The 24,137-nt window shown below is 32.0% G+C and overlaps 1 protein-coding gene across 1 annotated transcript; it reads left to right on the top strand.

Annotated features, from left to right (window-relative positions):
* Positions 1 to 9,064: 9,064 nt before the first annotated feature.
* On the top strand, positions 9,065 to 23,545 carry LOC129223179 (atrial natriuretic peptide receptor 3-like). The gene is made up of 2 exons (XM_054857745.1): positions 9,065 to 9,737; positions 23,466 to 23,545. Exons 1-2 carry the CDS (start codon positions 9,065 to 9,067, stop codon positions 23,543 to 23,545), a joined length of 753 nt encoding a protein of 250 aa, XP_054713720.1.
* The last annotated feature ends 592 nt before the right edge of the window (positions 23,546 to 24,137 follow it).

The following is a 24,137-nucleotide window of genomic DNA, read 5'->3' as shown; positions in this document are numbered from 1 at the left end:
AACTATCTGTAAGCACACTGAATATTCGATTTTTGTGTTTATCTCTTAGTTGCTAGAGCTGCTAAATTGGTCACCTTCGGCCGCCTTTTCTACCTCGCCATCCACGGCGGCTCGTGCAACCTGCTTACGATGGGTTAGGGCATCGCAGGGAACACCCGTCCTTGCGATGACGTGCAAGGACCCGCTTGCGGGGGGGGGGGATGGATTTCGCAGTCAAATAAGTATACCACCTACGGCCGTTTACTTCTTTGGCTGCGCCCCTCTCTGTCCACCTGCGGCGGGCTTCTCGCAGCACCTTCACGCCTCTTAGTTCGGGAACCCCTCTGCTCTTAGAATAACCTTTACTTTATCATATAGTAAGAAATAATAATAATAAAAAAAACCAATTACTATAAGACTTTTACTGTGCCCGAAGATCAACTTTAAATATAATCGAATCGGCAAAAGCAAACTATGAAGATGTTATTACTAAATGAAGAAAACGAAATACCAGAAAAGCGTGTATGAGTTAATTTGTCACGTAAAAATAATGAACCATTGCAAAGAGAGAAAGGTAAAAGATTACTTCCTGTTGGAATACATTCACGTAACAAAAGAAAGATGTTCTGAGTGCTTTTTTTTTAAAAAACCCTTTTTGCCTTTATTTTGTTTTCCCTTTCGCTCTGAGTGTTTCTTTAGAACGATTTGTTTGTAAAAATAAATCCTTGTTTTATAAAAATCTTATATGCATTATTTTCTCACTTAAAAAACAATCTTAAAAGACGTTCAGTCGCTGTTTTCATTTTCACCCTGGACGTCCCAAGAGCAAAGTTTCAGGACACTCAACCAACCATTTTACTCAACTAACATTTCTCACTCCGTGATAGCAGTTAAAAATTTACCAAAAGGCTTTTTCCTTGCCAGAAACGACAACCGCGCGCTCCAATTCAAGATGGATGTCTTCACTTGTGACGTCATGCAATGAAACATTTTTGTTTAGCAATCTGACATTAAAAAAAATAATTAAAAACTGAATGTTGAGAAAATAAAATATTTTCTATTTCCATGTTGTTTAACTATGTATTTATTTATTTATTGCTTATTCTATTAATTTCAGTGACTAAAAGCAACACTTTTCAGTGGAGGGAAACTCATAACTTGCTTAAAAGTTCCTTTTAAACTCTTTTCAGATGGTTCAAAGTACTCTTGGCGTCAGAAAAACTTATAAGTAACATATCAATACATTTAAATGTTGTTATGATCATTAATTCTGCTTTCTGTACAACTATACCATACTTTAGCAGTTTTTTTTTTCAGTCTAACTCCAGTACTGTTATCAGAATAAGGCGCAGTGTCGGCAAATTTTTCTCTTTTCATTCTTATGCATTTTTGTCATCTATTGTACTTCAGATTTAGTGCACAAGATGGCTTATTTGGTGCCCACAGAAAATGAAGCACGAAAAAAATGAAAAAATTCCAAAATTTCTCTGTAGTTGCATTGAATCCAACACGCGTTTCTTCAAATATCTCAAAACTTTTTCAACTCAGATGCTGCGCTTTACTCCCCCCCCCCCCTTACCGCAGAATAGAGAGGATTACATTAAGCGGCAGTTAAAAGTAGCTAAAAGTAGGGTCAATTGGCTTGACTGTTCGAAAAACTTTTGTTTTTGAAAATTTACTCCCTTCATTTCCTTTTGAGGTATTTCATTCAAGAAGTAATCTGTTTTTTTACGTATTAAAAAAAAATTTTAGCTGTACTATCGTTTGCCTTTTTATATAAGAACTAGCGGTACCCGCACGGCTTTGCCGTAGCAGAAAATTGAAAGGTCATTTGATTCGCATGCATATTTACAAGTAATGGAATATGAATTTATAGCTTATATGTGATGTTAATTTGCTCATCCATATAATGGTCATTTGCTTGTCCATGTTATGGTAATTCGCTCGTAAAATGTTCTCAAAATTAAAATAGAAACAGTACAAAATCAATTTTTCAAAAATCCACTTCGAGGTGCTCACCCTTATTGCTAATATCTTCTTTTGTGCCAAATTTCATGAAAATCGGCCCAACGATCTAGGCGCTATGTGCATAACAGACAGAGATCCTGACATACAAACTTTCAGCTTTACTATTAGTAAAGAAGATGACCTTATCTACATATTCTTCTTTTCCCGAATGAATAGAATTCTGTAGAGGTAGTACGCTATAATGAGTTTTCCAGAACAATGAACTCAGGCGCGGAAGTCGTTAGAAATCTGTTCTCTAACAGATGGCATATCAGGAGAATAAAACGTGGATATTTCATAATAATGAGTGCTCTAATACAGGAAGAATTTCCAGTATTTTAGGCTCCGGATGTTCGCTTTAACATCTCATGATATTTTAAATAGAATCAATGTGTCTACTTAGCGAAAAATAGTTGTTTGAATTGCTTGGATTTCAGATTTGTATTCCTTGTATTTGTAGTTTATCAACAAAGTTTCAAAGGAAGTGTCAAGCAAAAAGGTACGTGTCAAGCATAGAGGTACAATGTCGTTTACAAATTATGTGTTCGTTCTAGAAAGAACTTTAAAAAAGCAAAAAGAAAAGAACATACGTTCTAGAGAAAAATCTAGGCAAAACTCTCTCTCTGAATCTTGCAAAATTTTGTCTGAAATCACGAAAAAATGTGTACGATTTGAAGTGTCTACACAAAACAACAATGATTTTTTTTTGTAGACAGCAAAAACATTTGTGAATTGTAAGGAACAAAAGTACTTGTTCATCTTAGCAATAATGTCAAACGTATTGTTATAGTATTGGCAAAGTTTTACATAAATTCTAAGAATAATCTCCAGTAAACTGCAACATGTAACAGTATTATAAATATTTATTTCCTGACTGCATGTTTGAAAAGAATATGAATGCGGTCATACAACAATGCAACTAATGTAATCGTATCAGCATCACATTTTGTTTCGTGCAAAAATGTCATGTTTTGAGCAGAGTGAGCTCCATGTTCTGTAATTTCGTTTAAAAATCTTAACATTTAAATCAAAAGAATTCTTAAACAATTCTTCAGATATTTTAAAGATTTTAGGATTAACCTAATTTATTGTAGTAGAATTGTTTGGTAGAAATCTAAAAGAATACCTCATGAAAACTTGCAGTCTTTGACTGCATGCTTCCTTGCCCGGTTTCTTATCCACCCAGGCAGACCGGGTGATTAAATGCTTGCCTAAAGATATACTCACTTCTTGCAGAAATTGTTAATGCACCTTATGATCGCCTTTTTTTGCGTAGCCAGCCATTGATCTATATGATACTATTTTTTTTCTTCAAAATCAGTTTGAAAAGAGATAAAAAAACGTTACCATATACTCAATATTACAAATGCCGCAAGTCACTCTTATTTCTTTGTTCTCAAACTTTTTCAAAATATTTTCACGATCTTTCCATTACCAAGAAAAAACATGAGATACGTAAACGTGTTTCAATTTTGAAAAATGCTAAAAGGGTACGCAGACCTCTCTAATGTTGGTTATGGTCTGGTTATGGTTGGTTGGTTTATTTTTTCGCTTTTTATTTGTTCTACTTCTTTCTTTCTTTCTTTATCCCCTATTTCTTTTTTCCTTTTTTTCTCCTATCTTTTTTTTGAGCAATCGTGATTGCTTATTTTTCTCACTTGACAGTTTTGATGTCCTTTGATTTTATTTTCCCACCGCTACCCTCTGCAGCATCACCGTCAACCGGGTCCTCACGATGCTGCTCCTATAGCGGAAGCTGTCTCCAGGTTGCATCCATGTCCTACACACACGCGCATACATACACAACTACTCACACATTCATGCATACATACAGACACCTACACACACATACACACACACAAAAACATACACACACACACATACACACAACTACCCACACATTCATGTCTGCACACAGACACAAACACATATGCCTATACACACATACACATACCCTCCCACACACACATTCATACACACAACTACCCACACACTTATGCCAGCACACAGACAAAAACGACACATGCCTACACAGACATACACATACCCTCTACACACAAACACACAAACCTACATACACACACTCGTGATTGCGAAAAACATAATTTGAATTCAAAATGTCAAAATTAAAAATTAGTTTTTTTTTAAAAATTATAATTATTGCATTTAAACTTTGTTCTTTTCGCTCTATACGTACAAATTTTATTCAGTGAATAAAACTCTGAAATTTTACTCTATTTCATGTTCTTTTCTTTCTTAATATTTGCAATAAAGCTTCATTTTATAATACATAATTTTTCTTTCCTGAAGTACTTCAGTTGTTAATTTCAATTTACATTTCATACCATATCTCACCTAAACAATAACGTTTTTTTTTTTTAATTTTCTTTTTAAATAAAGAAACAAGTGCTCTAGTTTGATTTTTGCTTACAGTTATGCTTTTTTTCTTGATTTCTCTCTATCATTGTGTTTGCCTAAAATATTTAAAATATTCCACCCATTAAGCTATTTAGCGCTTATTTTAAATCAGCAGGTGAAACGCATTACCATTTAATCTTTAGCCTTTGAATTCAAATTGAATGCCTAAATTAAATTTTCAATCGAACCGTGTAGTTATTTCTCTATTTCGCGCTAAAAAATAAATCGGTAAGTAAATGCATGCTTCATTATCGTTCTTAGAATGGGAGTGGCATAAGTCATCCATCCTAGTAATCATCCTTCGAATCATTGAAGGTTTGGTAAAAACATCAGCAAAAAAAAAAAAAAAAAAGAAAAAAAAGAAAAAAAAAAAAACTTTGAAATGCGTAGATTTTGATTTCAAAGAGAAATATTCGTAGGTAACATACGCAGTTTTTTTTTTTTTTTAATGAAATTTTTATGCAAAGCCAAAAAAGTAAATTCTGCTTGCGCTTGTACGTGACGCGAAGTTAAAATCTATTCAGAACTATGAAGACACACACAAATTGTACGTTGTGAGAAAAACAAGGGGGGGGGGGGGGTGATCAAAATTAAAATGAAATGGTGTTGTTTCCTTCAGTCAAAAGTACTACTTTTAGTCACTGAAATTGACGTGGTATTTATGACGTCAGAAGTGATGTTCTTTGGCACGCTGAATGTTTACTCACTGTTAAAAAAAGATTGCCATTAAGCAGTAATTTAATAGCAATCCTAATGCGACATTTGAATAAAAGTTTTTCTGAAGCAAACATGAATTTCATTAGTTTTATTGCGCTATATTATTTTATCTTTATCTAATGCTAAAATATTGCGCTCTGCGGTGATGTCATCAGTGAATGGCATTTCATCACTGTTGATGTCATGAGCAGAAGCGAAAGAAATGAAATTGAATCTGCGAACCGATTGAAATAACTTTTTTTAATGCTAATATTTCGGAAACAGTCCAATTATTTTTATGTAAAGCATGTTCTTTTAAGCTGAATTTTCTTTATCGGTACAAGCTTTTGTAAACACTGTGTATTTTACTTTATTTTTAATGGTATTTTCACTGCGTATTTTTTTCGCTGTTGTTGCACTTAAAGGAAGTAAAGAAAAAACCAAATTCATGTTGATCCCAAATAACAAATTATTGTTTTATGCCACTATTATTCTAAACCACCCATTTATTCCTTCCGTTCTCAGAATTAAATACGGAACCTCCTTAAGTCCTGTTATCCCTCATTTAAGTTTCATTTCCTCAGTTTAATAATTAATTTATGTATGATGAAGAATTCCCATTTCCTGGCAACTTCTTTAGTTTTATAATTCTTTCTTTGGAGTTCAATTACGGTGATATTTATGATTAAGTGATACGTATCTCATTCTTTTTGTTAATTAAGGTTTTATGTTAAGGACTTTTAAAAGCTTTATCAGGAGTTATTTCGCGTTAAAAAATTTCGATTCTGATATATTACAATTTATTATTGGCTTTTTTTCATTCAGTTAGGTTACCTTTGTGATGCATTTTAATATTTAATATTTTTTATTTGTTTTTGTGTGTTATTTTGCATGGCATCTTATATTCTTCTAACGATTTTGAGTTTTACGTTAACTCTGAGAAATAGTTATCTCATAGAAACGAGCAGATCAGTTACAAAGTTGAGCAGGGTTTCTGGATAAGATACGTGGTTAGACCGATATGGTTACAATCTGCCTGGACGTTGTCCGGACGCATATAAACAAACTTTACTCAGCAAGAGACCTTGTAACAGTTTTGGGGACTCCTGATTGGATAGCTGACGCAAATGCGTCAGCCATGTTTTTTTAATCATCCAACGCAAGAGAACAAAATTTCTCCTCAGAAGTTCTGAATTCACGTTTGAATGTTTTAATCCCTCTCTCCTTCGAATAATGTCTAAAAGATCTTGTTTTGAGTTAAAACAATAATGAGAGTAATACCTTAGCTTTGCCATCAATTTTTGAGTTGAACCGCACCATTGTTGCGGTCGCTCATCTGGTTTGCTAATTCTGCATTAGCTACCACTTTGTAGCTCTCTTGGCTCCCTTAAGAGATTTTTCGCCTCCAGCTCATGTGATTCCTATTCCGGGCTGATGAGTGCTAAAAAGCACGAAATTGCAGTCCTCGGATGGAATAACTGAGCTGGCGGTGTATTTTAAGTAATAATTAGAGTATGCAAAACAAGATATAAACGAGATGGATGACGTTTTTACTTGGTAGCCAATAAGCAGTCTCCAAATTTGTGCATGGTCCCTTAACAGAGTAAAGTTTGTTTATATGCTGTCCGCATAGCCCCAATTTATCTGGACTTGGGTTTGGGAATTCAAATATTGCATTTTTACAAATTGCTGGCAAATTTTACTCTGCACAGGTTTACTCACACAAAAGTTTTCAGGTAACACTATGTGAAAACTAGTCAAGGGTAGACGGTTTATGTGCTTGCCCCCTTTTTTAGATGTTCGTAATACCTTCAGTTGATAGAAGCTCACGAATAATTTATAGCACATGTCCTGTGTTTTCATTAGCAAAATTTGATGTGCAATTTAATTTTCATACTCTTTTACCCCATCAATTTTATATTACATAATACTAATCATGGTTGCAACTTGCAAACTCTACCTATCGTTTAGTGACTAAATAGTTGCAAATTAGAAGAAAACATTAGTACGTAATGCATTTTATGCTTCTAAGTTCTGAAAAATAAAAGGGCACCAAATTAAATCAAAAAATGTTCCTTTATCAAAGCAAAAAAAGTGCAGTTCTCTCGAATTCTTTCTGCCCAAGATATTTTGGTTTACTTCTTCCATCACGTTTTAGTATAGCGAGCTTGTAATAAATTTTTAACTTCAATATTCGATTAGTTTGAAATTTATGTTTGAATCTTTTTGGCTTTTTTACATTGAATTAAACATGAATTACTCTCAAAAATAATGGTTTTTTCATTTTATTGAAATTTTAAGATCTATTAATTGCTTGTCCATTTGCAAACAATTCTAATTTAATTTTTAAGACTTTCGCAGCTGGGAATGCTCTACCGAAATTAGGTTTGGGTAAAATCCAATCGACAATTGATTTCAGTTAAATGTGACACTGGTAAATACAACCGCTTGTTTGTTTCCAAGCTCATTTTGACTTATTGGCTAAGCGTTGAAATACAAAAAATTCGCAACTGAATATTGAAACTGCTGTTTTCCTACATGCTGCATAGTTTAAAAATAATCGAGTCTTAATTACGCCTATTAATAACAAATTATTTAATACTGTAAATACGGGTGGACTGACCAGCAAGTGAATAATCCCCAGTATATTGACAGCTTGGATGTTTTTTTTTTCAATTAAGGTTTCAATGCATTTTTTTTCGATTAATAGGCAGTAGTAACTTTCCTTCACACGCTTGAAAAAAATAAAGTTAATGTAAAATTTTTGTGCTTGTCCAATGGGTTGGGAGTGTTCTTTGAGTAGATTGATGTCCTATTTTCGTTTGAACCTCTCAAAAATCCTGACGTAAATCCGTAAAAAAACCTCCTATTCTCTAAAAAAATATTTACATGTATCAATTAAAATGTTTTTATCCTGTGCTAAATGCTACAGTTTTTTTTCTTGATACAGCGATTTTTTTTTTTGGACAATGAAACTGCTTCAAAGTTTTCATTCATTGAGTTACCTTACATCGCAAATAAATAACTGTAAAGGTAACCAATAAATAACAGGCAAAAACCTTTTTTGAAGAATTTTTTACTTCTAAGCAATTTTTTCCGTGACATTAAAGATAAACGCTGAGCGGAAGCCGGATGTATAAAGTTTACGTCAAAACGGAAGTACGAACCATCCATCTGTTCCTGAAAAAATATTTTTCTTTCGAAACTGTCAATTGCTTTCGAGAGCGTGATAAAGGGATTATTTTGAATGTTCAGTTGAATACGAATAATTTCGGTACACTACTAAAGTATTTGAATTATGGATGCACATTGTTGATACGGAGGCCTTTTTTGAGCAAAAGCAGTACGAAAATAAACCGAAAGCATTGAAATCGACTTAGAACTGTGTAATATTTTTATTTGCTGAGAAATATGTTTATTGTGATAGCACCATTTTTACTACAGTAGTTTTGGAAGCTCAAGAAAGGATATCTAGATATTTTTTACCATTTTTTTTGTGCTGCAGAAGCCATATTCTGTCATCATTTATGTGCCGTTTATAGAATTATTAAATAGGTTAAAATTACCGCTGAATAAGCGTCTCATCGAAGTTAGCAATAAGTTAGGAAATTATTAGTTCATCAACCAGTCAATACTCCTGAGAATTAAAATTACAGCTCTCAGACATTTTATATTTCATTTCCCTCAATAAAATATGACGATGTTTGTAATTAGTGAAATTGTTTTTGAGAAATAATTTATGTTTCCTCAAAGCACATACATAAAATCTTAAGGTTGAGCCAAAACCTAATTCAAGGAAATATTTGCTTATACTTGGATAAAATTTACCAAGTGAAAACCCATTATCAAGGTCTTCAAGTAAATATTTATGCTAAACATTATGAATCAATTACAAGGTTTATCTAATACCTTTCTTTTCATCACCATTTCATCTTTTATTTTTGAAACAGCCTTAGGCTTACACATGCATTCCTGTGAGTACAATGTCCCTGAAGAAAATGAAATATATGTGGTGATACTTCTACCAAAAAATAACAGATACTTGGCGTCCTACAGCAAAGTAAGGCCGGCGATCAACGTGTCTTTGTCAAAAATAAAAGAGCTGGGTTTGTTACCGAATATAAAGTTTAACATCACTGATGCTGCTGATACAAAATGTGACTCTGACCCCAGTATATGGGAGGCTGTTAAAGCTTACATCGAATTACCAGTGCATCTATTCTTGGGGCCTTCATGTGATTATGCTGTTGCACCAATCGCACGCTTGCTGAAGTATATGAAAATACCAATGATAACAGCTGGTGCTCTGGCTATGGATTTTAATCGTAAAGATCGGAAGGACGGTAGCTCCGAATACTTTATGTTGGTTAGAACTGGATGGATATTTAAAGGCATGGCGAATATTTTGGACCATATATTCAAGAGGTTCAACTGGAAGAAAATCGTGGTTCTTTTCCAAGCCGATGGCAGACGAGATATAATGAAAGAACATTACTGCAGTTTATCTGCAAAGTCAATAATCGACGTCATATTTCCACGGAAAAATTGCACGATCAGGCAGCAAAAGTTACCTGAAAACTTTACGATGGAGAATGCAGAGGAAGTTACGAAGACGTACATTGGTCGTGATTATGGAGGTAAGTGGATAAACAAATATTTTTTTCAATTTCATGATTTTTTTTTTTAAATGGTGAATTGAGGGATTTTAAGGATTTTAATCTATTTTTAATGTGATTTCTTTAATAAGTCAGAATTGGAAAAAGAAAAAAAACTTTGTTTATCCTGGCTAACTGGGACCAAAGGGAGTCCGAATATACAAAAAGCCGCATAATAGCTGTGATAAGCAATACATTTTTTAATGAACAGACATAACATTTGTTACATCAAAAAAAAAAAAAAAAAAAAGCTTTGAGACAATATTACATAGGACCGTTTCGCATAAGCACTTGATCATGTAAAGTTTAGATGCAGTAGTGTAGGACTGATACTTTAAGTACGTCACAGTGTTTACTAAATGGCCATTGCAGATCTATTCAAGTGTTGTACATTTATTCAAACAAAAAAGAAAAAAAAAGAACGAATATTTGATGGGCTTATTGTTTATTACCATAATAAATAAAAATATTATTTTGGTGATTATAAAACTTTTTTTCAACTACAAACTTGAATCGGCTGAAGCGGAGATTCGGATAAAGGGGGGCCGGATAAACGAGGTTCTACTGTATGCTGATATGATTTGATTCAAATGTTTTCTTCTGAATCAATTAAATTTTTCGTCGTAAATAAAGTTGTTCGTCAATTGGCATAATAGCGCTGAATATGTAACAACTAAGTGCGGATCTTAGTTGGGTTTTTAATTTCATATCATACCTAAATTAATAACAGAACAACATATCTCGATTCTTAGGAAAATATATCTGCTAACCAGGAAACTATAATAAATAAGAAGGGGGGGGGGAATCAAGTAGTGATTGAAAGAGCATAGTAAAAGAAGTTTTATTAATCATACACCAGTTGACCTTGTTTCCCGTCATCAAAATATGAAGTCTTAAAGTTGGGCGACAGTGAAAACATTCGTCAAATTTACCGAGGAAGAAAAGTCACTGTTGCATCATCAACTTACAAAGTTATCGCTATCGATATTCTGATCACCGTTTCCAAAACCTTCCATTTTTTACTAAATTTGGCTATTTTCTTAAACTTTTGCTTGACATTAAAACAATGCTTTTTTCTTTAACTGAGGGACGAGGGCAAATTATTTAATACTGACACAATAAATACCTTAATAATGCATTTATTAATATTTTTTTAAGTTTCGATTTTTCTGTATTTGTAGGATATCTTTCATATATGTTTGAAAAATAATGCGTACATTTTTCTTTTCGTACAGTGCACAGCTATTTTATCGGTACTTTTAAAGTTTTTTAAATGAATTGGCATCGGAATAACAACTACATTTAATCCACATTTTTGATAAGTCTTATTGCATCGACAAATAACCTGTTTTAACGAGCTTTAAGCCAATTCCTGAAAATTTCTTCTCTAAACACCCGTATGACTTCTCAGAAAGGAGGAAAAATAGCTTTCTTTTTTTTCTTTGTTAAATTTTCAAGCAATTATTCATCCTGTGGCAGTGAGTCGTAAATCGTCTGCAAGCGAGCGACTTTTTAACCCATTATTTCTATTACGGCATCCCATTAAATACTTTAAGTGTTTGAATTTTCCTTGCAAAAAAAATCTGAAGAAAAGGACTAGTCTTTTAAAGTAGGAGTATAATGTTACGTAGAAGTGTTTCAGTTTAACTAATTTTTAAATATGTACGCCAATAAACACGAATCGAGATTATTGAATTTCTGCTCCTTGAGGTACACGAAATAGACAATTTTCCCTGGTGCATAGTTTTATGCAATTAGAAAATCTGAAGCACAGATGTTATGGACGGAAAAAAAATTAACCAATGGCTTTATGGTCACTTTTAGCCATCCCGTGCTTTTAAGTGACTTTATATGTTTTTTACATTATGCATAAATCTGTTCACTTGGTATAGGGGTCATTCTCCAGAAAGTGTAACTTTTGAACGAAAATATTTTTCAATTTTAAACCTTTTACTTTCTTTTCTTTTTCATAATTACATGAATGTGTTAACTGCTAGAAGTAAGCATAAACAATGGCTCAGCTTTATTCCAATTATTATATTTTACTCATAAATAAAAAAAAATGCCTTGTTCACGGAAATAAAAAAAAGAAAAGCACTTTTAGTGTTTGAAAATCTAGGTCAATTTAATATCAAACTAATATTTTTGTTAATTGAGCAAACAATGAGCTATTTTAATTATTAATATGAATCTAATATTAAACTCTCTCAATTAAAGTACGGCTTAATTTCAAATTATCCTTTTAGTTAAAATGTGTGTTAAAAAATAATATTAATTTATTTCCAACTTCGTAAACTTGAGAATATACTGGCAATTTGTAATTTTGGTAGAATGCCCAAAACTGATGTATTTTCCCTCCAGCATTTATTTTTACCTCAGAAATATTGACATTAATAAGCTCTGTCACGGAGATGATGAATTTTCCATTAATATAGGCCTAATGGATACATTTTTCAGGGAAATATTTTTTTTCCTTCTTTGCTACAATCTGCACATGTTAAGCATATAAAAACTTGTTCACTTATTTTTTTACATTAATTTACATCCCTGAAGTTCAAGTTCACGGAGGTAAGAACCCACAGTAACCGCACTTTGTTTTTAAAACAAAATCTATCTTCTTGTTTACCATCAAAAGTCTCACAACTTCTTTGTGACTGAAAATAAACAAGGAGGCTTCCTTGTATCATGGAAAATAAAATGTGATGTCATTACTGCCATCTGTTAATGAGAAATAGCATTTTGTGTTTATGTAACGGAGGTGAGAATTTGTTGTGTGACATAATTCCTTATCAAAATAAAACGAACTAAAGTACAATATTAAAAAAATAAATATACTTAAACAATTAGTATTTGAGACACTTGTAAAAGGAATAATATATATATATATATATATATATATATATATATATATATATATATATATATATATATATATATATATATATATATATATATATATATATATATATATATATATATATATATACTTTTAACTAAACAAGTCATTAAGCAACATAAACAGTCACATCAGGTGTGTGACATGCCACGGAGGTGAGAATTCACATGTTGTGAACAAAAAATATGTATTAACAACAGCTTGGTTGAAACAAATTAGTGTATCACAATCAGAAAAGTTTAGCCTAAAGTTTTACAGTGTTTTTGTTATTGAATTAATTACTGAAATTTCTTGGTCAACAAAAATCAACAAAAGAGCTCTTAAATGGCCGACCACTTGAGCTTTTACCCTATTTTTAAAATATAAAGTCGTTATTTCAGATTTTTAAAAATGTATTTCAAAGTTACCATACTAAGTAATGAATCAAAGGACTCGATTCTTTTTGAGTAACCTTTTGCTGAACCGTTAAAGTGTAATTTGACATTTCAGCGAAACAGTTCCCTACCCCTGAAAAAGGATATACAGGATAGAGCAAAAAATATGAATCGGTTGCAAAGGTATGTAAAACAAAAACAATTCAGCTTACTGAAAGAATAGTTATATTGTTCGATACAGTAGACAAGCTAGTTTTTTACATTAAATTTTAAAGATGACACCAGTAAGATGGTGACTGTCAGCCACGATGCATTTTTTGAAAATCTATCGGAAGGCCCTCTGCATGGTGATAACAAAATGGCCATTCTCAAAAAAAAATTCTAACAGGAAACCCACTATGCACTCCCGTCAAAACCATAATTGCAAATGAAAATAGATTCTCTCACTGCAGCAAGGAGGTCCCTCCCCACTTCCCAGCATCACCATAAACCGAGCGAAGGGCCTTTCAAAACCGATTCATACCTTTTGCCTTACCCTTTACTTCAGCATATCAGGGTTCAGTTAAGGGGATCGAGCATAATAAGCGCGAGTTTCAAATTTGGATGGAATGCTTTTTTTAGAGGTTAAAAATGTAAAACCTTTTCCCCTCATAATCTCTCTATACTCTGTCAAATAACTATGCCTCTGTATCAAATAAAAACGTTAAAAAATAAATAAATTTGAAGAAAAAAGCAAATAATAAAAAAAAAACACAAACAACAGGTGTGCCTGAAATTATGTTGTGTTATGTGGGAATTTCCCCATTAAACTTTGTTTCTTAAAAAATACTGATCGATTTGGTTGAAAGTACGTGACATTTTTTTGATCCAAGAGGAAACTTTATATTGTTACAAATAAAACTTCGGAAAAAATCATTTTATTGATAACTTCTTTTTAAATTTTTGAAAAAAGAATGAACCAATTATAGTTTAGAATATTTTGTTACTGCTGAAAAACAAAGCTTTCAGGCATTTTGTTTGTCCAATTATTCAAAAAAAAAGTATTCTAACACCTCATTAAAACTTTCTTACTGCTACTATATTTGATAGTTTTATTCACTGTTAGCTTTTGAGCGATAATTTCTCTTTTAATTAAGAAAAAATAAGTACTGTATTAAAAAATCGTTGAAGAAGGTAAAGTAAAAATTTTTACAGAGAGGTATAATCTCAAGTTCCTGCAAAGGTATCATGCAAGCCTAATTAATATTGATCCTTAGACGTATGGTTAATTAGGTGTGGAATTCTGAGAGATAGAGAGAGAGAGATGTCGTGTAAAATTTACAGGTAGTTATGAAAATAATGGAAACACCTGTGAATAAAAGTGACATTTTTGAATGTGCTTCGTACGTAATAAAGAATAAAAGTAGATATCTGGTTTTATTTATTTTATATTTTTTATGTACATATTCTGGTAGTGTATGATGGATTAACTGAAGTTATGGATGTCTTAGATTTTTTTCAAGCGCGTGAAATATCGGACCTCTCGAATTGTAAAAGGGGCCAAATTGTTGGAGTACGTCTAACTGAAGCAAGTGTATCTGAAACATCTCAACTTTTTGGTGTTTCAAGAGGTACAGTATCTAAAGTCATGACAGCATACACGCAGCGCAGTAAGACAAGCTCGGCATTGCATAATAGTGGACGGAAAGAGAAACTTAGCGAAAGAAATCGACGGTATTGAAGAGGATCGTAATGTCTGAAAAGTGAACAATATCAGCAAAAATGACCAGAGAACTCAATCACCATCTGGATTCACCAGTGTGAGTGATTAGAGTCAGAAGGCACCTTTTATCAACAGAACATTTATGGCAGAGTAGGGATTCTCAACACACTTGTCACAGAGTGTTTCCATTATTTTGATAATTACCTGTATGTTCAAAATTTAAAACTATGACGAAGTTTCAAAATATAGTTACTCTTTAGTATTTAATTTTGCAAATATTATATTAAATTTACTGAATTATTCATTATTAGTAACAAATTGTCTACCAAAATTGCTGTTTTTACACTTTGGAACACTTAAGTGTATCAAGCAATAAATAAATACCTTTGTGCCGAGGAATAACAGGAAATATCCAACGTTGTTTAGCACAAATAAACAGATTTCAGAATATACGTGTTTCGAGGTTTCAAGGAACCCCTTTTTCAATTCAAAGGTGTGAGCTTCTAGATGTAAGGACACCCAGTAAAAGCAATGAAAATGAACAGCAGACAGTTTAAATATCAAAATAAGCAATAACAAAAGCAAAACAAGACAAAACGGAAGTCAAAATCAAGATTTATTGCATGATTCCCTCCCAGAGAAAACCGTTAACCAATTAATTTCAGTAAAAAGACCCATAAAATACATGTTGCTGTCAAAATGAAACCGCTTATTAATAAATTAGCAATAAATTTATGTCCGAAAAATTTTTACTACGAATCAACTGCCACATTTAGCGAAAGGAAGAATAAACATAATTCAGGAAAACAGAAAGAGGTTGGAAAACAACAAAAATTTTAACTAGTACAAAATAAAATATAAAATGGAAACGTAAAGACAGAAAAAAAGTTCCAAAGAAAGACATTACCATAATCACCTACAACGCAACGAAGAAAAAATATGAGATCAAAGAAGAGGGGCGAGAAAAGACTACCAATTAATGAATGGATGCCACACTGCAGAAAATACGGAATGGATTTAAGATCGTTAACTAAATTAGAACGATTCTTCAGAAGGCGGAAAGACTCCCAAAAATCAAGATCTGATGAATTTGGGCATTTCTGTATAATTTTAAATGAGTTGAAATCAAAGGAGTGATTTGAGTCCCAGCAGTGTTGAGCAATACTAGACTTATTGAATTGTTGTTTTCTCACATAATTTTTATGCTCTTTTAAACGAAATTTCAAAGAACGGCGGGTCTGTCCAATATAGGCAAGGCCGCAAATGCAATCAATTTTATAAATTCCACAATCATTAAGAGGATCAATAGAATCCTTAAGAGACGAGAACGAAATTTTATTAATTGGTGAAAACACAACATGGAATTGGAAACGTTTAAGTATCTTAGCAATCTGAAAACTAACAGAAGGAAAGAATGGTAAAACGACCAAATTCTTAGTGATGTAAGTTCTTTTTCGAACATTACTTTGGGATCTTTTAGAAATCTTTTTATAAATGGCATCAATCAAAGTGGGCGGATAGTCTCTATCAATTGCCACAGCTCTAAGATAGTTAAGTTCAACATTAAGAAGTTCCTCTGAAGAACAAGTCTTTAAAGCACGATCAACAAGAGCATTAAAGGCAGAATATTTTTGATTAGGTGGATGAGACGATATTCTATGAGGAGGTAAAGAAACAACAAAAGGTTTGCGATAAACAGTAGTTTCAAAACCAGACTCAGTTCGAGAAACGAGAACATCGAGAAAGGGAAGGCAGTTATTTTGTTTTAGTTCATACGAGAACTAAATATGAGAATCTATAGAGTTTAAAATAATCAAAACCTCATCAACATTAAGATCATTATGGTTCATAAGAACAAAACAGTCATCAACATAGCGAACGTAAAATTGAAACTGTAATTTTTGGAACAGCTTAACTTCAAAGTAATGTTTGTAAATATCACTAAGAATGGGGCTAAGTGGGTTTCCCATAGCCAGACCATCAACCATAGTATAAAATCTACTATTAAAAACAAAAGAACATTGTTTTAAACAAATCCGAGTAAGAAAAATTAACTCATCAATTTCCTTAGAAGTAAAATGAAATTCAGAAAGTCTACTCTTAAGGCATAACAATGAACCTTCGACCAGTACGTTCGTAAATAAAGAGTTCACATCAAATGAAGCCATAAAAGAGTTATTTAGAGCAAAATTATGAATTTTTTCGACAAATTCAGTCGAATTTTTCACAGTGAATAAATTCTGACTCCTAAGGGAAGAAAACACTGAGAATAAATATTTCGCAAATTTGTAGGAAGCCGTACCAATATTGGAAACAATTGGCCTGAAAGGAATACCAGCTTTATGAACCTTAGGCAAAGCATAAAACCTAGCACAATTAGCAATAGAAGGAATAACAGAGCGCTTAACTTTCAATGGAATAGATTGGACTGACTTGACAGCCGAAGTAATAGCCTTTAACTCATTATCACAGGGATCTTTAGAAATTTCTAAATATGGACAAAAATAAATCAAATCATTAGTTTTATCAACATAAGATGACTTGTCAAGAACAACAATTTGATCACCCTTGTCAGCTTTAGTGACAACCAAATCTGAATTAGAAACTAAATTCCTTACACAACGACTAACAGTATTGGCTAAAACAGGTTTAGAATTTTTAGAATTGAAGTCAACATTAGAAGCAATAAGATGTCGAATGGAATCTTTTTGAGTTGAAGATTAAGCACTAAATTTAAAGGCCTTCTCATAGGGAGCAATAAGCTTAAAAAAAGAAGGTTTATTAACCACAGCAAAATTATCATTGCATTTAAGAGCGTTTAATTGGGAATAATTTAAAGAAACACTGGAAAGATTAACAACCACATTTTTATTAACTGCGGGTAAATTATCTGAAAGAACAACTTGCGAATTTTTACAGAGATGTGTCAATTTCTTTTTTAAAGTTGCTTGATGCATCTCAGAGGAACGAAGGGTTCTAGATCAAGAATTTCTATCAATAATATCAAAATCAGAAATAGAATTGGAAACAGAAAGATGTAAATCATAAAGCTCTCGTTCAATAAACGATAGATGCTTTCTGGTATCCTGGATCGAAGCTCTAAGTAGAGCCAATTTCGACCTAAAGAGAACTTTATTAATTTTGCTCGAACTAGGTAAACTACATTTTAAAGAGATAAATTTCGGAATATTTTTCTTGAAAAATCAAAATCTTCATCCATTGTATTATATTTATTACAATATATAATGTTGGAGGTTAAAACAGCTACACCAGGTAGAAATTTAAATTACAAACCAATATTCATTAATCAAACATATTATACGGTTAAAAACATGCGCAGGAATTTTCAAGAAATTTGGAACCATATTTATTAATAAAGTAGTAGAAGAATGTGAGGCAAAGTGAAATGGTAAAATATTTTCACAGTATTCAGCCCCCCTTTTTAGTAATCTTTTAACTAATTTATTAAATATATACTTGATTCTAGTTCAGAAGTAATTTGCACCAAAGATCACGTACATAATTCTTCAAGTCATTTTCGCAATTTGACACTCACATTATAATGTTTTGTAGTTTGGCAAAGATCTTTTTCCTTATTACAAATACATATCTATACAACTCATTTTCAAAGTTTGTTCCCCATGTTGTAATAGTTTGTAGTTTGTCAAACATATTTTTCTTGTTTTAAAATGATTACATTTTGTAATTTATATTTTAACTATTTATTCATACTTACTGATGTCCAGTGTAATATTTATTTAGTTAATATGTTTTAATTTTAAATGATTCATGCAATTTGTCCAGTGCACTCGGGAGAAAGTGAAATAGTTCATTTCGTGAACTTTTTCATTCATTTATGAATTTATTTACATCATTTCAATTTTTAAGAGTCCTTTGTTTATTCATTCAATCAATTATATTTTAGTGGTTCACAAATTTCTTCACTCATTTCCATATTTATTAATAGATTTATTTTTTTCTTTCTTTATTATGTTTGTTTATTCATTCATTTAATTAAAAATATTAATATTTTTTTCTCTTATGAATATGTTTAATTAAGTGTCGTTAGCGGTCTTTGGGACTACATTAACAAACTCTTATCTAAAGTAAGCACTTATTTTGAAAAAAAGAAAAAAAAAGAAGCGAATTCTGTTCTAATTTAATATACTAGAAAATCGCCCGTCAAGGTATGATGGGTGAAAATTGCTTCCACATTTGAACGAAGCCATTACCTGTTTGGTGATATTTTGATACCTAACATTTTAGCCATAACTCCAGTGGTTTAACCCTAAACTTCAGTAGATACCGTTTATTGTTGACCACTTTTTCGTTTCTTCATTCTGCTAAAATGACTCTTACCAGTAAGACAGTTAAGTTACCGGATACAGTTCAGCCTTGTCAAAATAAAGCATTTCCCTGCATGTTCAAACATTACCAAACGACATTATCAAAGTATCATGCCGTGCGTGAGTTTTATTGTTTATGACGTCAGGAACGTTATTTGATCAGTGAATTCGCTATTATGGATGAAAAGACATCCGACAAACTTTTGTTCCCTGTAAAGCCGAAACACGTGTCTGCGGTAATCTGTAATTTGTGCTTTTTTAACGTTGACATTTCTTAATTCACTGTTCAGCACAAAATTATTTATTTATCTAACTAAGAAATCAATTTGTCACAAATGCACACATTGTTCAACATATGTTAATATATAATTTATATGTTTTTTCAACTCTTCCAAAAAAAAAAAAAAAAAAATGTTCTGTATATCCCAAAAGAGAAATAATGCAGGACCATCACCCAAAGAATAGTTATTTGTTCGAAACAATGTAACGTTGGACAAAAATTCTTCGCGCAGACAACATGATGGATGATAAATTATGCTGCCAGACTTCTGAATGTTTCCTGAACGTGGACAGACAGAGCTTATGAAAGTGCATGCTAACCTATATATTTCCTTATAACTATTTATTTCGGTTTGTAATCGGGTATTTCCTCAAACTAAGTTCCAGACGGTCAGCATTTTTCCATGGCTTCCAGACGCGTACATTTTTTTGCGAAAGTAAAACAGAGTCATTCTCAAATCGATATATTTGAAACTTCATTTTAAAAGCAGATTTTTTGTTTTTTGAGCTGAGTAATGACTAGATTGGGTTTATGTTTTTAACATAGTTAACTGCAGTGCGTCATAAATAATCAGTTCAACCGTTTTGTCTCAAAGCCATCTTAATTGTTAATTTTAAAAACTAGTTTTTTTTTCAAAGATTGATACTACTTTGTGGACACTATCAAGCTACAAAGTGATTTGGAATGCATGTGGTCTAATCAGGTAGAACATTGCTGTAAACAGAATTGGTTTTCTATGAAAAACAGCTTAATCCGTGAACGATTTTTTTTAAAAATTGCACATGAAGTTGATTTTGTTATTAAAAACATTATTTAACCTTTTAGAGACAACATACTTCGACGAATGTCAAATTATATATTGCTTTCAAAACGAAAAATGTAGAATATTTTAAAGCAATTTTTAATTTTTTGCTAATAATACGATTATGTTGCCTCAATATTGTGAAAAAATATTGTTCATGAATTATCTGCACTTAGCCATAAACGCATAAATTAAAAAAAAAACCACTTTTAAATATGTCCGTTAGTTTTAAATTTCTAATACAAATTATGAGACGGATACTATAAGAAATCATAGTTTAATTTAGAGATGGTTTATTTTTAAACAACAACTCTTGGCAACATCCCCAGCTAAAAATAATCTTCAGAAAATCTGCAGAAAAAAATTTTTTTTGAAGTATTTTTCAAGATTTCTGCAGATTTTTAGACGACAAACAAAATCTGCTTTTTGTCTTCAAAATAATCTGCAGAAAATCCACACAAAAAAGTTTTCTTTTTAGTCTTTTTTTAATATTCTGCAGATTTTTTAAAGGTAAAAAAAATCTGCAAATTTTCTTCAATTAGATCTACAGAAAATCTACACAAAAAATTCTCTTACAGTTTTTCTAAATAGTTCGCACGTTTGTAGATATTTTATGGTCACCAAAAAGAAATCTGTATTTCAATTCAAATTATTTCTTAAAGTTTTATTACAGCATAAAAGTTTTTCACACTTTAAATTTTTAATATTTTTTTTCAGTTTTTAGAAAGTTAAGCACATTTCTTTGTTTCTCTTATTAAAATCAGTAATAAATTACTTAAACTTTTCCCCCAAGAACTTTGATTTATATTTTGATAACTTAAATTGAAATTTAAAAGCATTTCAACACGATTTAAACATTTACCAAATAAAAAATGTCTGTTTATTGTATTATATAAATAATATGACATGAAAATCAATTTTAATATAAGTGCATGATTCAAATCAAATAAAAGTGAAATTACAATCCATCATTTTTTTTTTTTTTTTTTAAACAAAACGATATTGAATAACGCAAGTTATTACATGGTTTGAAAGGGCTTTCAAAAATGTCATTTTCAAGAAGGATACGGATTAGTACAGAGTCAAATTTGTCTCACTTGGAGAAAAATCAGGAAATTGAAATTAAATAAGAACAAATATGACTTGAAATAATGTTCTCGAACGGCGCGCCGTTCGAGTACAAACGCACCGAACGCCAAGCCTCTTACCGTCCACGGAGGCCTCGGTCCGTCCCGCAATTCGGGTGCCACAAACACAAGGCTACGAGAGTAGATTACCCCTCGACCAGGTGACGCGTATTGTTTTTTTGCTCCGTCACGGAAACAAATAATTAGGGAAATTTTAAATTCCATCATTGGAAACCCATGAAAACATATTGGATTTATGCCTCGGTTCACAAAAAGGTAAGACACTTTAAAATTCACCAATTATTATTTGATTAAATTAACTTTTATTTAATAAGTGTATAGTATATTAGGGTTAGTTTGAAATGTTATGCCTAATCGGAGGTTTTTAATTTTTGAAATTTTTTCTTTTTCACCGATTGACTTAAAATTTTGAGCGAACATTTACGTTGTCCATATCTATTAATAAAAAAAAATGTGTTACGATGTCTCAATAATAACCAGCCTAATTAACTTAATTACTTTCCACCACGTGGTCGATTTGGAGGAATTTTTCGAAATTTTTAATTTTTACAAATTGTTCTATTTATTATTTCGTCTTGAAACTTTATACTAATTTTACAATCATAGCGATGTATTTTTGTGACAAATTTGGTTTAATTATTTCAATTTGCATAAGCTTCAATTCAATAAAATTTAAAATTTCATTTTGGATGCGTAGTTCAAGTTTTAATTATATGTTTTGTTAAACGAACATGAAACACCATTCTGCAGTTAATTTACTCATTTTTATTAAAGAAATGTCGAAACTTAAAATCAAAAATGTTTTCGGATTTTTATTGCATTAATTTCATTTGTTATTAATTGTTATCTACTATTTTTAATTTGCTGGGTACATTTTTTGCAGTTTATCTACAGATTTTCTGCAGAATATTTAAGTATATTTGAAACATGCTTTCTTTACAAAATCTGCAGAAAAAAATCCGCAGAAAAAATCTGCAGAAAATTTGAGCATATTTGGAACACGCTTTCTGCAAAAAATCTACAGATAAAATCTGCAGATTTTCTTTAGAAAGCATGTTCCAAATATGCTTAAATTTTCTGCAGATTTTTTTAAAAGATTTTCTGCAGATTTTTTTTAGCTGGGTCGGGGCTTAGCTGAAAAAACAATAACTTGCATTTTATGAAAAAAAAAAAAAAAACAAAAAAACTTAAGATAGCTCAAGGGAAAACACATTGGCGATTTGAAGGGCGTCAATTGTTTCTTTTTCTTTCTTTTTTTTTTTCATGCGGGCAGATAAATCGGTCAACGTGTTGGACGAAACCAAGCAACTGTAATAATGCGGATCTATAATCGCCGGATACAGGCGGAAACGATGGACCAAGTGGTTTAACCGGTTGGAGGAGGCCTTGAAGACAGCTTTTTTTTTTTTTTTTGACCCAGACCACGTGCGAAGCTGGAACAGGCGGATCCAGCAGCTCCAGCGATATATTTTCGAATGGGACCTTAGAGGACTTTGTAACCGAGAATATGTTTAACGTGCCCCGGTTACCATGAACGAACGCAGAGGACCTCCTACCTGTCGGCAACGAATCCAGAACTATCTTTTTACGAACGATTTGGCCACCACGGCCCATTATCCTCAACAGAAAGAACAAAACTGCGATCATTACGAACTCTTAAAATATAAATGTATCAATGATTAATAAGTTTGCGAATCATGAAAATTGTGTTTTCAAGCACAAATTTTCGAAAATGAATTTGAAACTTTATTGACTTATATATTAAAGATTTTAATATATTTTGCTATTATTTAGTGAAAAAAAAAAACTTAATTACTTTCTTCTATATCTATTATATAGAAGAAAGTTTCAAATTTTGACGGATTTGAACGTTTTGAAGTGTGCTGAGTTCATTTCGACCATTTTTCGAAAATGTGTGTGTGTCACGTATGTGTGTGACCAGTGTTTTGTGGCCACTCTACAGCAAAAACTACCGCATGAAATCCAACGAAATTTGGTCCACATATGTGCTCCTATGTAAACTTGTGCTCATTAGTTTTTGGCGCGAATTCATGCAAGGGGGTGGAGCAATGGTACGTTTCTTGAGTTATGCGTGCTTGCTATTCCTCAGTAAGTAACTGACGGAATCAAACAAAGTTTGGTCCATATGTTGCCCTTAACAGGTGCAGGTGCTGATTTAATTTCGGTGTCAATAGCTCAAGCGGGGTATGAGCTATTGAACGTTTCTTGTCGTCAATTGTGATTGCTATATCTAAAGAAATAATGTACGGAATCAAACAAAAATTTATAAGGTATAAGAGCTGATTTTATTTTGGAGTGAACAGCTAAAAAGGGGGTGGCCTAATCGAGCGTTCTTTTTTTTCCATTGTGAGTGCCATATTTTAAGAAGTAATGCTGAGTTCTGTATAAAATTTAGAATAAATGTGAATCCATATGTAAACATGCGTTGGTTCAATTTTGACGCCAATCGCTCCATGGGGGGTGGGGGCGGGGGGGGGGGGCTGATTTTTTTGTGTGAATAAGAATAGCTTTATAATTGCAACGATAAGAAAGATAACTCGTAATAGATTGTAGTCTGCGTATTTCGTGTGATTTTAATTGTAGGAAAATGACCAGAAAATCGCGATAATTTAAACTTTTTAACTGTTGCCATCTCGTGTTTGTTAGCAAATAAATGTTTGTAATTATTTTAAGCAAGGCTTTAAAAATAACTTTCAATTTTCATTCTTCGCTTTGCTTTTGAGATGAATCGGGAATTGGGATGGTCGTCAAGTTTTGGAGTGTAATTTTGTTTTTGTTGGGAATATTGCTTCCTCGTCAAACATGGGGAGGGA

Source organism: Uloborus diversus, chromosome 5 (assembly GCF_026930045.1).
Source record: "Uloborus diversus isolate 005 chromosome 5, Udiv.v.3.1, whole genome shotgun sequence".
Classification (NCBI taxonomy): domain Eukaryota; kingdom Metazoa; phylum Arthropoda; class Arachnida; order Araneae; family Uloboridae; genus Uloborus; species Uloborus diversus.
This window is presented reverse-complemented; position numbering and strand designations above follow the sequence as displayed.

What these genes read in the sequence shown, in the direction of transcription:
- LOC129223179 (XM_054857745.1), top strand. Translation starts at nt 9,065, where the DNA reads ATGCATTCCTGTGAGTACAATGTCCCTGAAGAAAATGAAATATATGTG. An exon ending in CATTGGTCGTGATTATGGAG is followed by an intron (nt 9,738 to 23,465) that starts GTAAGTGGATAA and finishes TGCCCTTAACAG; the next exon opens with GTGCAGGTGCTGATTTAATT.